The sequence below is a fragment of the Dipteris shenzhenensis genome, chromosome 11 (assembly GCF_047967505.1).
Source record: "Dipteris shenzhenensis isolate YYH24624 ecotype China chromosome 11, Dip_SZ_1.0, whole genome shotgun sequence".
NCBI classification, from domain to species: Eukaryota; Viridiplantae; Streptophyta; class Polypodiopsida; order Gleicheniales; family Dipteridaceae; genus Dipteris; species Dipteris shenzhenensis.
Window position 1 is genome coordinate 7,360,189 of NC_141606.1, and position 15,856 is coordinate 7,376,044.

The window sequence follows — 15,856 nt, forward strand, 5'->3', positions numbered from 1 at the left end:
GCATACATGGACCCAATCGGTCGTCGACTCTACTCTTTCTCTACCCTCATCTCCTTTCTTTCTCTATGGTGGATTACGCTAATTCCTCGCTAAAGGTTTAAAGGTCTTGTTGTGAATTACACGATTAGATTACCGTTGCATGTTACACAAACACACAGAGAGAGAGAGAGAGAGAGAGAGAGAGAGAGAGAGAGAGAGAGAGAGAGAGAGAGAGAGAGATGTGTTACTATCTATGGGAGACCACGCGGGCCTATGAGACAAAGTACAATCGTAGAGCAACTCATACAAGCCACTGTGGGCTAAAGCAGAGAGAGAAAGAAAAAAAGAAAGAAGTATTAATGTCTGCAAGAGGCCTCGTGGGCCTATGAGACAAAGTACAAGCCAAAAACTAACTCATACAAGTGACTGAGGGCTGAAGCAAAGGGTTCACTTAGACCCTTTATGAAAGCAAAAGTGCTAAACTAGTGAATCAAGTGCCAAAATGCTAGAGTAGCAAAAACAAAATAAAAGAGAAGTATCAGGTGTTCAGAGCTAGCACTCCTAGTTCATGCTCGATTTCCATATATCAAGGTAACCTAGTGGCTCTTTGATGAGATGTGAGGAGCTCTCGTATATGTGTCTGTCAGGCTGTGTGTCGATGTGGGGGAGGGCGTGGTCTTCTCGATCTCTAGATCCGGTGGGCTACGTCAAGGGTGATGCCTCGTCTCTGGCGGTCATCTCTGAGGAGGGCTGAGATAGATCGAACCTCGATCGTGCGTGATCTGGTCCCTCTGCGTGTCGCACGTAGAGTGTGTCCCTCGTCTGGCAGCATCATGGTAGACATTCCCATCCATGGTGCTCTCATCTCATCAAGTTCCTCTCCCTCAGCGTCACCGGCAGTTGACTCAAATGGATAGAAGTTTGTAACAAATATGTGTGATCTGTCGATCTCGGTGAACTATGGCACGAGTTCCTGTTGCTCTCTGGTCTGTCGCATCAATGTGTCTCTCTGTCGTCGCATCTCAATCAGATAGAGCCCAACACAAACCTGATCGTGAAAATGGATCAGCTATGTAAGTGAACCAAAGCCATGCTCCTCCTGAAAGAGGCAGTGATATCGTCCTCGGATCTCATAATAGACTGGGCAAACACATAGAAAGTGCTCCTCTGTCTCGATCTCCTCCATCTGGCATAGTGTGCAAGTCCTCTGCTCTCTTGGGTACTTTGCCAATCTTTACTACTAGTGTAGTTGGAAACTGTGTGTTTTTTATATAGTGTTGTAGTATCATCATTTTCAAATGTGGATTTATGATTTACGAAAGATGAAGGCGAATGCTAGAGTGCACACTTAATAGTTATACATATGCGGATTATGGTGGTCAAAATATTTGGTCCCTGTTGCATTTGCGTCTAGCAAGCATCTCAAGCTTATTCATGTCCGTGTTGTCCACTTCCATGTTGCCATTTTCCTTTGTTCACCAACATTTTACCCTCTTTTATTGTTCCGGCGTGAGCTTGGCAGTGATACTTTACATGTAAAATTGTTGTTGTTGAGTATATGCTACTCTGACCAGGCTTCTGCCTAATTCTTTGGCATGCTGTTTCTGTGATGTGGCCCATATAGAATACTCAGAGTTTGGTTATTTGAATTGACTTCTTTGGTTGGTGACATCATAGTATGTTTTTTCTCTTTCATAGCAACAAGTTGCTCAAGGCTTGCATTCAAGGGTTTGGATGTCTCAGTTTATTGTGGACCTCTCTCTCTCTCTCTCTCTTCCTCCGTCGGCAGGAGACAGTGGACCAGCAGAGTGAAACAATAGCATGGCTTCCATCCTCTCCATGGGCTCAGATACTTTGTATTAGTTTTTTATGTTTATGTTGTACTCGTCTTGGGTGTAGATGCCCGCTTAGAGGCTCCACCTATTCATCTCATTATCGGGTTTTTTCAATCTCATAGATCATTCAGCCTTTCAAAGACTTTAATCAATTCTCCCCCCCCCCCCTCCCCCCCGGGGCTCGGCATTTTGCGAGTTTTGCGAGTTTTTATTGAATTTTTTCTATAGCTCATGGCCCATTAAAGCTCGTATGGTGTAGAACTCTTACAACCACCTTGATATCTAGCTACAAGGATTGATTTGACTTAACCATAATGATTTTTTTAAAAGGGAAAATTTAAGCAAAACTATGCATTTAGAATTGGGAGAAATTTAAAATACTGTTATATGCACAACTTGTATTCTTACATGCAAAGGACCCAAGACAAACAAACACATTTCCCACAAAACTAGAAATTACAGATGTTTGAATATTTGACCTATGGGTGACCGTTGGTACTCTGCTCCATTGTTGGTACAAATTCCTTGGAACAAAACAAAACTTGGACTATGTTGCCAGAGGGGTATAAATTCCTTTTTGGGGGGGGGGGGGACTTTTGATAAATGCACACCTCTTTGACACCAGAAATAAGCTCAGAAGACCCCAAAACCTTGAAAACGACTGCAAACATGGGTACCTTTAGATGAAACCCCAAAATGCCATCTGGGAAAATTTTTTTTGGCACCCTGTCTTTATAGCTCGCCAGCGACCCATTGTTTCAAGCTATTTATGCTTGGCTCAACCATGGATGTAATGATGCTTGGCTCCTGCTTGCTTGCCTTTATAGCTTAACAATGATCTATTGATCCAAGGTATTTATGATGAGATCTTGTTCTCTAATAGAACTAGCTCCATGGTTTACATTGAGTGTTTCTTATGTTTATGAAATATATTGCCTGGGAATGAGTTTTTAGAGGATGAGTTTGGGAATGTTCCTGGATTCATCTAGGTATATAAATATATTGCCTGGCTTTATTATTATTTATACTTGCATGGTGATATGCAAGAATTATAGCTAGCCACTAGCTATAAAATTAACACATAAAAATACTTGAAAACCTCGCAAACTCGCAAAAAAATTTACTCGCAAAATGTCAAAACCCTCCCCCCCCTCCACCCAAAAGAAGGCTGTGCCTTTTCAATCCCCTCACTATGTGTGTGTGTGTGTGTGCACACGTCTGTATGTTCCAATAGCTGTTTGTTGATGATTATAACTCACAATTATCGTGTGATGTTTGGCAGTGTATATGGGACTCGGAGGTGCTCAGAATTCTAGCAATTTGGGTTTGCCATTACAACAGCAATTGGTTGGTCAGCCAAACTTCAATACAATTCTTAACTCAAACCAAAACTTGAATTTTGGGCAACAGAGACAGCAACCACCATCTCAATAATTAGCTTGGTATCATTAATTGATATTGTTTGTCTATGGCTAAATAATAAAGGATGAATAGCCTAATATGTACTTAAGAGCACGTTGTTGCAACTTTGTCAGCTTGAAAAGCTCTTAAGAAGGAGAAACCATAGCATTGATTTTATTTATGGTTGTTGCAGAATACAAATATTAATTGTTTAAATCCATATGCTCGTATGTTTGGTGTGCAATCGCTGGCTGTATGTGCATCTTTTGAAGACTATCAAGGGCCAGAAATTTTGACTCATTAATAAGCAAGGACTACAAGAGAGAGGCTGACTTTGAAAAGACCTTCGTCCTTAATTTACTTCTCTGTCTAAGGATGTTGGCCTTAACCGAGGAACAAGGTATTCAAAGCAAAAGATTGGTTATTTATGTTTTTGAGCTTGGCTCCGTGGTCATGGCCCATGGGTTATCCTTCATGCTTGGAATGCATTATGTGCCAAATGCTCAATATCATATTTGTTTCATTCTTAATAAGTCCAACCCCCACCCAAAAAGTTGTGAAATGAGATAGGGAATAGTTGATAGGTTGGTTAGCGTCTCTCAAGAGCCCAAAGGAGGTATTGCTTCTATACTCATGTCCCTTAACTATACTCATGTCCCTTAACCGATAAAAGTATGGTTCCTTCTTGATAAAAGTCATCCCATATGCGAATTGGTTGATACATTAGTTAGTGCCCTTTAAGATTGTTAGGCCTTGCTTCTATGCCCATGGGCTTTATTTTAGAGAAAAGTAAATGTGCAGGAGGGATATTTCCATTCTTTAGACTGAATACAATTTTCCTTGCCATGCAATGGGGTCTATTCTCAGTTGAGTGAATGCATGTAATGTGGGCATTTTTTAATTGTGGGGACCTTGTGCTTGGCTAGTATGCTCTCAATCATGAGGTGATTATTTTGAATCTCCAATGTACAAACATGGAGCTGTGACTATCTTGGTCTCTATGATGTGTGGTTTGGAGTGGCTAAAACTTCAAAGTTCCTTTGAAATCGAAGGAGGTGTTACCTAAATAGGACTTGTTGGTCTTAGTGTAAGAACTTTCTTAGAGGAATTTTTGGTCCTTTTGTAATAACTTCAAGAGCCTCCCTAGGAAAGAACCAGTGATAGATGCTAGTTCCCTGCTCCCCCGTGCATTGCCATCTCTTCCCCCTTCTCTTTCACCCTCCTTGCCTTCTGGCCCTTCTTCCCCCTCCTCTCTTCTGTTTTTCCCTTCCCATTCCTGTCTCATTTGGCCTCTTCAGCCTCGCCTACAGCTCGCTCCAGCCATGTGGACCTGTATGGAGGTTTGGTGGTGCGGTGCCCACCCAAGAGCAGCCCTTCAGATTTCCCTTGGTTGCCCCTTCTCCTGGGCTTCCCTGCAGCAAGTTCGACTCTGTTCACCTTTTTTGCAAGACCTTCAGGCTGCCATGCTAGTCCCGGGTGAGCTTGCTTTGCTCCTTCTGCTCTCAAGTCAGCTCAGAAAAGCCGCCCTGCAGCTCAGGTTGCTCCTTGGATCTCTTGGTCTGCTCGCGCTAGTCCTGGGCCACCTGGGATAGGTTTTTAGGATGTTTTCTAATCTCAAAGTGCCGCATTGCGGCTCAGGCTGTGTAGTGGGACATAGACTATCCTCACTCTCTCTCCTGCCCAATACTAACTGCAACTGCAAGATGATGCACTCAATACACAAAGTGAGCTGTGGATGTTCCTTGGATCTCTTGGTCTGCTCGCGCTAGTCCTGGGCCACCTGGGATAGGTTTTTAGGATGTTTTCTAATCTCAAAGTGCCACATTGCGGCTCAGGCTGTGTAGTGGGACATAGACTATCCTCACTCTCTCTCCTGCCCAATACTAACTGCAACTGCAAGATGATGCACTCAATACACAAAGTGAGCTGTGGATGTGAGTGAGGGAATCAGAGGGAGAGAATGTAGTGGACCTTTGAAGAGGAAATAGATACAACTGAATAATGAATGCCCAAAGGGCTGAATACAACTGTATGGAGGGGCTGAAACCCTCACTGCAAAACTAGAAGACTAGACTACCTAGAGGAGGTGAATTATCACTAGATCCTTGAAGAGGCTGAGGCTACCCTGCTGGTTTGCTGTGGGGAGGCCTGACTCTGTTGCTGTGAAGGCTTGAAGGCCTGAGGAGTGGATGAAGAATGAGGGCCAAAGGCTGCCCTTTTATAGGCTGATAGGTCAACCTGGCCGTTGACCAGGTCGGGTAAAAAGTCAACGTTGATAAAAAGTCAACGCGTTGATTTTTGACCAAAAAGTCAACTCTGTTTTTTGACCTGCGATGACGTGGCGCTGACTGCCTGTTGACTGTGTGCTGATTGCTGATTGCGCAGGGCTGCCTGAATGGTTGTACGGATGTCTACGTGGCTGTTGACTTGGCTGCCTGCGCTGGCACTAGCTAGCATGGCCATGGGCGTGTGGATGCTCGTGACAGCCTGCTCCCTGGAGTCCTGTTCTGCTCGCGACTACTTATGAGGTGGTTTCTTGCATTTGGGTATACTTGGAGCAACTGTATTTCTGCTTTTGGTGCGCCCTTGATCTCCTTGGGCTTTGGTTCTCTTTGCTGAGCCAAGATCATCTGTTTGGCAGGGATTGCCAGCCTTGTTGCAGATTTTTTGGCCTTTTTTTGGTGTTTTCTGCCAGCCTTTTCAGGCTTAGAGCTTTCTTCTGCCTGAGCTCTTGGCTTCTAGTGGGGATCCTGTTCCTCGCCCCCCTTTTAAGAGGTGCTGCCATAAGAGCCCCTCTTGCTAGAGAAAATAACAGGGGCTCTTATGACAGCACCTTTGACTCAAGGTTTTACTTTTGTGCCATAAGAGCTCCTCTTACTCCTCAGGACAAACAAGTGGAGTTTAGCAGTTCATTCTCTTAAAGATAGAGTCGTGTTGGGCAGGATTGTTGGACTCACACCTTCGAGGCGCCAGGTACGGGATTGGCTAGAGGTAAGCTTAGCATTGGAGTGGCTTTCCATTCCCAAGGGAAGCAGTCAGATGGCGCCTTAGCAGACCTGCCCAAAACTCTGGAGGATGAGACCTTCGAGCTTCTGGTAGACCCCCAGGTAGTAGGAGTCCAGAGCACCCAGGCTCCCGTAGAGAAGCAGGACACCAAAGTTCCTGCTCCTTCAGCTTCCGCAGTCCCTTTAGCCCACCCCCAATCTCCTTTCCCCCTCTTCCTCCCACCTGCTTCTGCTTCCCCCCTTTCACTTTTTTTTTTTGGCTACAGTCACTCTCACTATCCGTCCCCCACCCTCCAGCTCTCCATGCCCCTCCTCTCCTGATCCCACTGCAGCAGCGTTAGCCCCTCGTTAGCCTTGTCTTGAGTCTCGTCCCCAAGAAAGGTGAGGCTGCGCCCCCCCCCCTCCCCCCAAAACAAAAGATATAGCTTCCTCCTCTAAGCAGTAGCCCAGCCCCTCTCCTGTGCAAGGTTCTGTCTCCTTGGAGCAGTCAGGGTTAGGTGGCTTGTTCACCCAGCTCAGGTCCAAAGCCCTGCCTTGGGCAACCTTTGCCGAGGGAGTTCTAAAGGCTTGGACCATGGAACTACCTGGACATTCCGATTGAGTATCCTCTCGCTTAAGATATTGTAGTGCTGATTTTGGAGCCCCGAAATGGGGGTTCCATTGGAGTCGTTAGTTCTCTCACTCGCCATTTTTGGGCTTTCACTTACTCCACAGGAGAGTAGTAGTGGGCACCCACGTTGTTCGACATTATGATGAGACAACAGTTGTTTCACATGATCCAGGAATGGCTTGGTTCTCAAGGGAGGGAGATTTGGGTTCACCTATGGTGACACAGCTTCCTTTTAGCTCGGCTTCAGCCCGAATAGGCAGGGCATAGGCATTGCAATGGGCGTGCTTTGTTGGGACCAGAGAAGAAGCTCAAGCAGGCTATGTATTGGACGCTTCAACAATGCGCTACCAGGCTTGGGGTAGAGGTCTCTTTCATGATGCTGTCCATCTCTCCCTCCAAACCCCCTCGAAGTCACATAACTCTGAGATTGTTGTGCAAGCTCCCACTCATAGTAAAGCCTTATTTTCCACTCCCTCCTCCCAATGAGTTGACCCTTAGTGATTTGGAACGTGCACGGCTTCATGATCGTGTGTGGCAGTAGTCACAACATTTGATACTTCGCTACTAGGAGTCACAAAGGGCAGTGGTAGGATGGACAGTGGATTTATCTTTTGATTTAGAAGTGCCATCACCTCCTTGGGAGAGGCACTAAGGTGTGGTCCCCCGCAATAGGCACTAGTGGAGGGGTTTGTGGGTGACTCCATGATTCACATCATGAATGTGTACACTTCTGCTTGTAGACAGCAGTGCCTGCATTTTGGAGATGGTTGATTGAGTGCCTCCGTGATGTTGATTCTTGGATTGTTGGAGGTGACTTCAACAACTAAGAATTTAAGGAAGACAAGGAGGGTAGAGGCTCTTTTTCGGAGATTCTTGTGATCGAAAGGAGCACATGAAAGTCGTTCATCTTTGCAATTTGTGGTAGGAATCCTTGGCAAGACACACAGTTCTTTTTTATAGCCTCTACTTCTTCTTTTAGTAATGACGACATTACGGAGTTCAAGAGAGGTTGGATGGGTTCTATGTGGGTGATTGGGCGTCGCATAGAGGAGTAGCCACCGGCATTTTGGCAGGTACTGCAATGTGAAGTGCCGTGAAAATCGCACTACACATACACACTAAAAGGGCTAGCAAAAGGAAAGCAATGTCAAGTGCCGTGGAACACCCGCTACACACTGACCAACATTAATCACATGAAGGTAGAGCCTCCCCTTCTACCCTCCTAAACATGTATGCCTTACACAATAAGAGAACTCTTATGCAAAATGACCAGAAGCCTACCCTTTTGAAAGAAAACAACCCATTGCTTTCTTTGAAATAACAAGAGAATGTGTGTCTACTAAATCTTGTGAAAAGCATGTGCACAATCGATTCCCAAACATTGCGCAACACTAACACAACTCTCTTGGAGCTCACCTAGAGAAATAGGGTGAGATTTGTATGGAAACTATAAGAGAATTGAAGAAAAGTGAATGGAGAATATTGATATCACGAGTAGAATTAAGAAGATAGAAGGTTGGAGTAACAAACGGTGCCCAAAGCGAGTGATACAATGCTTAGGGAGGCTAGGCAACTCCACCCCTCCAAGGGCAGGCCCTGGGGCTCAATTTATGAATGCAGAGGGGGCCAAAACCTAGGCAGCAAAAAAGAGAGGTTATTGCCTTGTAGAGGAGATTCAAATTAAATATGTTGGATTGTTGACCTAACATATGATGGATTCAGACCTTGACATCTACAACAAAGTTTAGATCGCAATTCCATCTTTCAAAAATCTCCTCAATCAGAGTTTTGGATCAAAAGTTATGATAAAATAGGAACTCCTAGGCGACTTACTTTTCTCCGTGTTCGCCTGCTTTTTCCTACCTCCACGCATTGAATAGAGGTGAGTGCATATCCTTCTTTGCTTCCTCCGTTCTTAGTCCATCCAAACATGGTATCTCCCACCTTTCAAGATCACCTATTATATCTATCAAATTACCCCGAATCTCCCACATTCTATGACATAATCTTGGTACCATACATAATAGTATTTCGCCGCCCTCCCCACCACTAAGATGATGCATTCATGCATCATCTACAAATGCCATATATTTATTCACTTGGTGTATGTAGAACTTGCATGCTCATATATGTTCCTCCTGAGCTATCAAAAACACTTCCATCTGTCCAACAAAATTTGTCACCATACCTATAAATTGTCCCCCATTACCAAACATGCAATCACAAGGCAATTGCTTCCTCCTTGATAAAAAATGTAACCCATACATCTTCTTTAAAATCACAAATCCGATGGCATGCGACCTGATTGTAAAAATAAAAACATTGATCCTCTTACCTAAGAGAGGATGAAACACAATGTTAATCTATCTTTGGAAAGTAGTTGGAGCATTGGTCAAGCCAAAATTGACCCTGTAAGAAAAAGATCCCCAAGTTGGAATGATAGTTGGTCTTATGGAGCTTTACTAATATGAAAGTAGCTTGAATAACCATTACATACAGTAGTCCTATAATCTCATGCTTGGAGACAACAAATGGGGCCACATTTGTGATGGACTCATCCATATGATTGTCAATATCCACATCAACTACCTTAAATACATTATCACCCATGGCACCAACTGCACCCTTGTATATACATGCATCATAACAAATATCACCACAAGCATTTTTCTTAGGTTGATCAACACATCAGGCCAAAGACTCAAGAGCACTACACTCCATTTTGTCATCTTCTTCTCACATAGATTGGCATTCATCCTCAGCATCCTCAAAGTAGCTTGCTCCAATAAGACCCTTAGCAGATGACAAATCCATGGGGACAATGGCCATGTTCCCTCTTGTTCTACATTATTTGCTTAGCTTCTCATAGCCTTGGTGAAGCACATCACTGTATGCATTTTCAACTTGATCAAAGTAGGCACTGCCAAGCACCTCATGTAAAGACATGCAACCATCCTCCTGTTGCATTGGATTATTTCAAGAACTTTCCTCATCTACCTCCATAAAGATGATCACGGTGACCAGTCTTGTGCACATGGTATAGATGATGCCTATCTTTATGGTGCTAGACGTGTGTATGGGTAGGACGCTTATGTAGGACATGATGCCTATGAGAAGTATAGCTTGGGCATGCCTCTTGGTGATGTTGCTTCTCTAAATGATGCTATGTTAGATGTCATGGATTGCATTAGAGAGTATGATGCTTGATGACGTATGGGAATCCATGTCTTCTTCTTCTCTTTATATTGAGTATGGACACCAAACTTCATTTCTCAACACATTTGAGCAAGGACTTAACAACACTACTCTCTATTGTCTCATTCTTAGACATGGCATCATAGACCTCTGTAATAGCATGGACTTTTGTCTCAACAAGATACTCAACCACATTCTTTTGAACACAACTCATGAGCGACTAGCACATCATGACCAAAACCAACACCAACACCAACACCAACACCTTTTACCTTAGGAGATGGATTCAATCTTGCATATTACTTCTTTGTTTGTGAGTGCATATCTTGCTTTTCTTCCTCCATTCTTGGCCCATCCAAACATGGCACACCCTCTAGCATCTTCCAAAATTGCATGTCCATCCAATATCCTTTAAATTACCCCTAGACTCCTACGATCTTCCACATTTAATGACAAAATTTAAGTATTAAAAAACCATGCATGAGGGGCTTGACCTCCAAAACATGGAGACTGTCACCAATTGGTATTTCTCCCAAGAAATAAAGAAGAGTCTTTATCAGATTGACTATGGTCAAAGAAAACTCACTAGAATAAGTTTTATTGTTTTTACTTTTGCTTTACATTGGTAAAAGAGAACTGTGGGGATGCCCAGAAGGGACTAGGATTAGTCCAAGAACTAGGAATGCATGCATTTTGCTAACCTTTAAAGGGTTAAAGTGTTCAAGTTTGTGTAGGACTTGGAAGAGTGCTAAAAGGCTCAAAAAGTTGGAGCAAGTGGCAAAAAGCAAGTCCCACAAGGCAAAAAGCACCATTAAGAAGACCCACGAGGTTCTGGAAAAGGCTTGAAAAGTGGCCCCAAGGTGGGCAAAAAAGTAAGAAAGTCTATTTTTATAAAAAGTAGCTATTAAAAGTGGGTCAAGTTTTTTGCTAGCCCAAGTCTATAAAAGAAGGGCCTCAAGGAGAAAGTTTATTTTTATAAAAAGTAGCTATTAAAAGTGGGTCAAGCAAAAACACCCCCAGAAAACCCTAAATCCAACATCATGCGACCAGAGACCAGGGCCTCCCAAATTTTTTAAAAAAATATTTTTTTCCTAAATTACAAAACCATAACCCTAATTGTTTCCAAAAATGGAGTGGTAGGGGTAAGTGACAGTGGCAGGATGTCGTGGGTTTAAAATCATAAAATTTGGCTGGGTTTTGTACTCTAAACCCTAAACCCTAATTTTTATTCCCTACTAGTTGAAGAGAAAGCAATGATTTTTGTTGCTAAAATGGAACCTAGACTTATACTGATGATTTTGAATCACATGATGAACTTGGCAAAGCTACATACCTTTTCTGCCTCATCGCGGAGTGCGTCAGCTAACAGTGTCCAACTGGACCCCCTTTTGTGGTTGGTCTTGAACTTCATATTGGCTTGAGGTGCTAGCTTCTTCATCTCTCTCCCCGAACAATTTCCTCTGCAAATTCATGAACTGCTCATCGGACATGTCGTACTATGGTGCGGCATCCTCAATTGCCTTCTGTGTTAGTTGGATTGCCTCCAGATCGATGAGGCTCGAGTCATCAAAGTGTGCAATCTTATCGATTGCTGGATTGACTGGAGCATTCAAATTTGAGTTTGTGTTCTCTAGTTTTCTATTGCAAGGTTCTTGTGAAATATTGCAAAAATATTGCATGGAAGTAGCAATCTTTGTTCTTTCTCTCTAATTTTCAGATTTGAGTTTGTGTTCTCCAGTTTCTATTACGAGGTTCCGGTGAAATATTGCAAAAATATTGCGTGGAAGTAGCAATCTTTGTTCTTTCTCTCCCTCTCTCAGTTTGTTTTGATTCCCAAAAGAAATTCGTTGTTGCTCCTCGTCAGATGAAGCTATTAGATGTTGTTTTTCCTGTTATCTATGAAATTCAAAATCTATCTTGGTGATTATCTGTTGTGAATCGAAGATTCGGGCTGTGTTTCTACCAGTAGTGATTCATTTTTAGGGTTTCAAAGCTGAATACGATTTATTTTAGGGTTTTTGGTCTAGTTTCAGTGGTATTAGAGCATAGGATTTCCACTTTCCTTGGTGGAAACGGCTAGCACGCAGTTGTGAATCAAGGTGAGGCGCACCTGTTTTTGTATCAGTTTGAGTCTTGGAGACTAAGGCAAAGCAATTGTGACCTGATTCTTGCTCGAGAAGGTGGGGCACTCCTGTTTGTGAGAGTTAGATCCATGACAGATTCAAGATCAGACCCCATTTGAGGGTAGTATGTTCAAAGTTGGCAAGTTGTTGATAGTCATGCACCTGATTTTATGATCTTCATTTAGGGAATTGAGTTATGATAACTAGTCATGATAATTAGTTATGTTCTTATGGAGGATGAGATGATTAAGTATGTGATTCTTTATTGCAGGATTCCATGTGGTCATTATTGACCAAGTATTTTAGTTTCAAGTTATATTGTTTAAGTTCCAGAGGAGTTTCAATTATGTTATTCAAATTTGTTGCTTTATTATTATGGAGCATGAGTATTAGCCTGCAATATGGCAGTCCGCTGTCCCTATAAGCACCATTGATCATTTTGGACAAGTTAATATACTTGTAGTGTTGCTTCAAAGCATCTCATTATCCATGCACCTTCATGTATTTGAATAAGCAGGCTATGGATAAGCAAGAGAAGGAATCACATGGTGAATTTCCTATGGAGAACTCAAAGAATATGGTGCATTTGTCACACAGGAACTACGTGTTTAAGAAAAAGAGAATGAGATAATTGTCTCCTACCTTTTCTTTATACTCTAGGAGATATGTGTTGATCATGGATGAAAGCATGGATAAGAACAAAGTATCTTAATTGCTCGGAGAGCTTTTAGCCTTGGTTATACAGTTTCTTCTCCTTTATAGTCGGATACTACATACTTTGCTTCATTAGGATAGCTAGGACTTAGGCATCACTTTTGAGCCCTAGGTTGAGATCGATTCAATCTACCTATATGTGCAAAAATGTACATTTGCTAGTGGGTGCTTGTGATACAATCTAGTGCTAACTAGGAGAGATTTGGGGTTTCCAAATCCTCATTATTGTTGGGGATGGCTCACATGTTGATGTAGTAATGCTTAATCAGCTCCCATTGATTGTTGAATTAAATTGGACTTCGTCGTCTAAAGTTTCTAGCAACATAACTCCAATTGAACTTATCTTCTTGACTCTATAAGGTCCTTGACCTAGATATTTGAGCTTTCCCTTATGGATCTTGGATTGTAAAGCAAGACCAGGTCACCTTCCTTGATGTCTTTGACTTTAAGGTTTGTATTTCAAATCGGGTGATCACATTCTCGTACAAGAAGTTTGCTGCAATTCTGGCATCTGCCTTTCTGATTGCTTTAGCTTCAACCCATTTGGTAAAGTAATTAGTGTGGCCACAACTATGTAGCATGCCTGTGTTCCCTTTTCTTCGGGATGTATGGGACCCAAAAAATCAATCCCCCATTGTTTAAATGGTTTTTGTGCAACAACTATTGTTAGGGGATTGAAGTCCTTGTGTTGTGGTTTAGTAGCTCATTGGCATACATCACAGCTTTTTGGTATATTCATAGGCATCTACCTAAAGTGTTGGCCACCAGTAGCCTACTACGAGGAGGACTTTTCTTGCGGTTGCCTCCCCTTGGAAGTGTCCTCTTGCAATGCCTTCATGGACTTCACTCAAGATTGGCATGATCTCATGTGGCATTACACATCTCCTTAAAACCTGGTCCTTGCCCATCTTGTATAGTTGTCCTGCAATGAGTTGATAGGGTAAAACTTTTAGAATTAGTTTTCTGGCATCCACTACTTTCATTTCAAGGGATGGTCTTCGTACCATTAAGTACCCAATGATGTCTACACACCAGTCATGCACATCATCAATTTGAAGTAATGTGGCATTTGGTAGGTTGTCTTCTATTCCTTTTGGTTCTTCTCCTATCCTTAAGCGTGACATGTGATCTGCCACCATGAAATATTGAGCTCCTTTTCTTACCACGATTTTGAAATTGAATTCTTGTAAGAAAGGGGCCGTGATCAATCTCCACTTGAGGGTTTCAAATGCTTGTTCACATTCGTCTGTCTAGATGAAGTTGACACGGAGCTTAAATAGGGGTCTTGGAAGCATGGCATACCTAAGTATGAACCTTCTATTGTATCTGGCATGGCCCATGAACACTTGGAATCCCTTTGTATTTAATGGGGGCAGAAGTTTCATGATGATCTTAATATTGTCCATGTCACTTGAAATCCCATATTGAGAGACTATTTGTGCCAAGACTACTCCATGTATGACCAAGGAGGATTCAAAGAGATTCCATACTCCCTACATTGTTTTAGTACTTCTGTAAGGCATTTCAAGTGATCCTTCTTTCCTGAATGTATGCACAAGTCATCGAGGAAGACTTATAGGAATTTGTTCAGGAATGCTTTGAAGGTGGTGTACATGACCCTTCGAAAACATGCTAGGGCATTGCATAATCCAAATGGCATGACTCTGTATGCAAAGATTCCCCATTTAGTGGAAAATGCTATTTTTGCTTGATCTGCAAGAGCGATCTGGACTTGGTTGTACCATTGAACCCATCCACAAAGCTATACACTTAAGACCCAGCTACCCTTTCTAAAACTGTTTCAGTCAATGGTAGGGGGTAGTGATCTTTGATTGTTGTTGCATTGACATTTTTGAGATTCACGCATATTCTAAGCTTCTTGTTTTTCTTAGGAACAATCACAATTGGTGACCCCAAATCGGTATGCTCGATGTTTGAACTTGCAAAGCTTTTTGCTTTGTGAGACTAGTGATGGATTTTCAATAGGAGTCTCACTCCTGAGGAGAGGTTCTTTGGTCATACATGCACCTTCAAGCCCTTTAGGGTCCCGTTCAAAATTTGGGGACTCAGGTGCTTTTGTGGGCTTAGTAAAATACAATTCCACCACTTTGGTTTGCATTCTTTTGAATTCATTAAAGTGCTTTATCTTGCCTTTTGGAATTGCACACCCTCCTTCTTTTCCCTTGACCAATTGCTATTGGCTACTGCTGGAGGCTCTATCTTGGGGTATTCTATAGCCATGAGTCATTGTCAAATACTTTACCTTCCAACGTGGTGTTATCGGCTTCTGTTTCTAGGTCCCCTGCACGAGAACCTTCAATTATGGCCTCTTCACGATCACTGTCCCACTTGATACTTGCTATGAAGAATGGGACTTCCACCTCTTCTGATTCGTCATGGTGCTTCTAGTTGGATCATTTGTGCATCCACATCTGGTAACATTAGATATGTCATTTTATAGTTATCTATTGTGGCCAATACCTGTAATGTCACTTTGTGTACATTCTATGGGTTTCAATACATTTGCAAGTAAAGGGGATGCATGACTGGTTGCTATAATGGTTTCTATGAATAGTGGGTTTTCCCCTGTGCTCAAATTGATCTTGACAACAGCTTCTCTATTTTGGATTGTGATCTGATTAGTGCCCCAATCATGAAGTATCAAAGCTTCCCGAATCCATGGTCTTCCCAACAATATTTGGTATGTTGTGGATCCCTTGGGAAGATCCAAGATAGTAAATTGGAGAGTGAACCTGACTCCAACAATTTTCGTGGCACATTATCAACGATGACCCAATGGTTTCATTTTAGTGTGGTGGGCTAGGCAGATGTTGAATGTATCCTTCTGCATTGGAGAGGTAGGCCCCATTCTTCATAAAGATCTCTTACTAAAATGTTTACATCAGCTTGGTCATCCAATATTGTAGGGTATTGGCCAAAGGCTTTATGTTCCAATGGGATAATTACATTTTTGATGTCATCCCTAGCACTGAA

The 15,856-nt window shown here is 42.5% G+C and overlaps 1 protein-coding gene across 2 annotated transcripts in view; it reads left to right on the plus strand.

Annotated features, from left to right (window-relative positions):
- The window catches only part of MED8 (mediator subunit 8), a 64,595-nt gene extending 60,985 nt beyond the window's left edge, over nt 1-3,610 (plus strand). For both annotated transcript variants that reach the window (XM_087381486.1, XM_087381488.1), the window contains one exon: nt 3,097-3,610. In XM_087381486.1, coding sequence (XP_087237612.1) covers nt 3,097-3,248 — 152 coding nt within the window. In that variant the 3' untranslated portion in view covers nt 3,249-3,610. The remainder of the gene's footprint in view (nt 1-3,096) is intronic.
- Nucleotides 3,611-15,856: the final 12,246 nt, after the last annotated feature.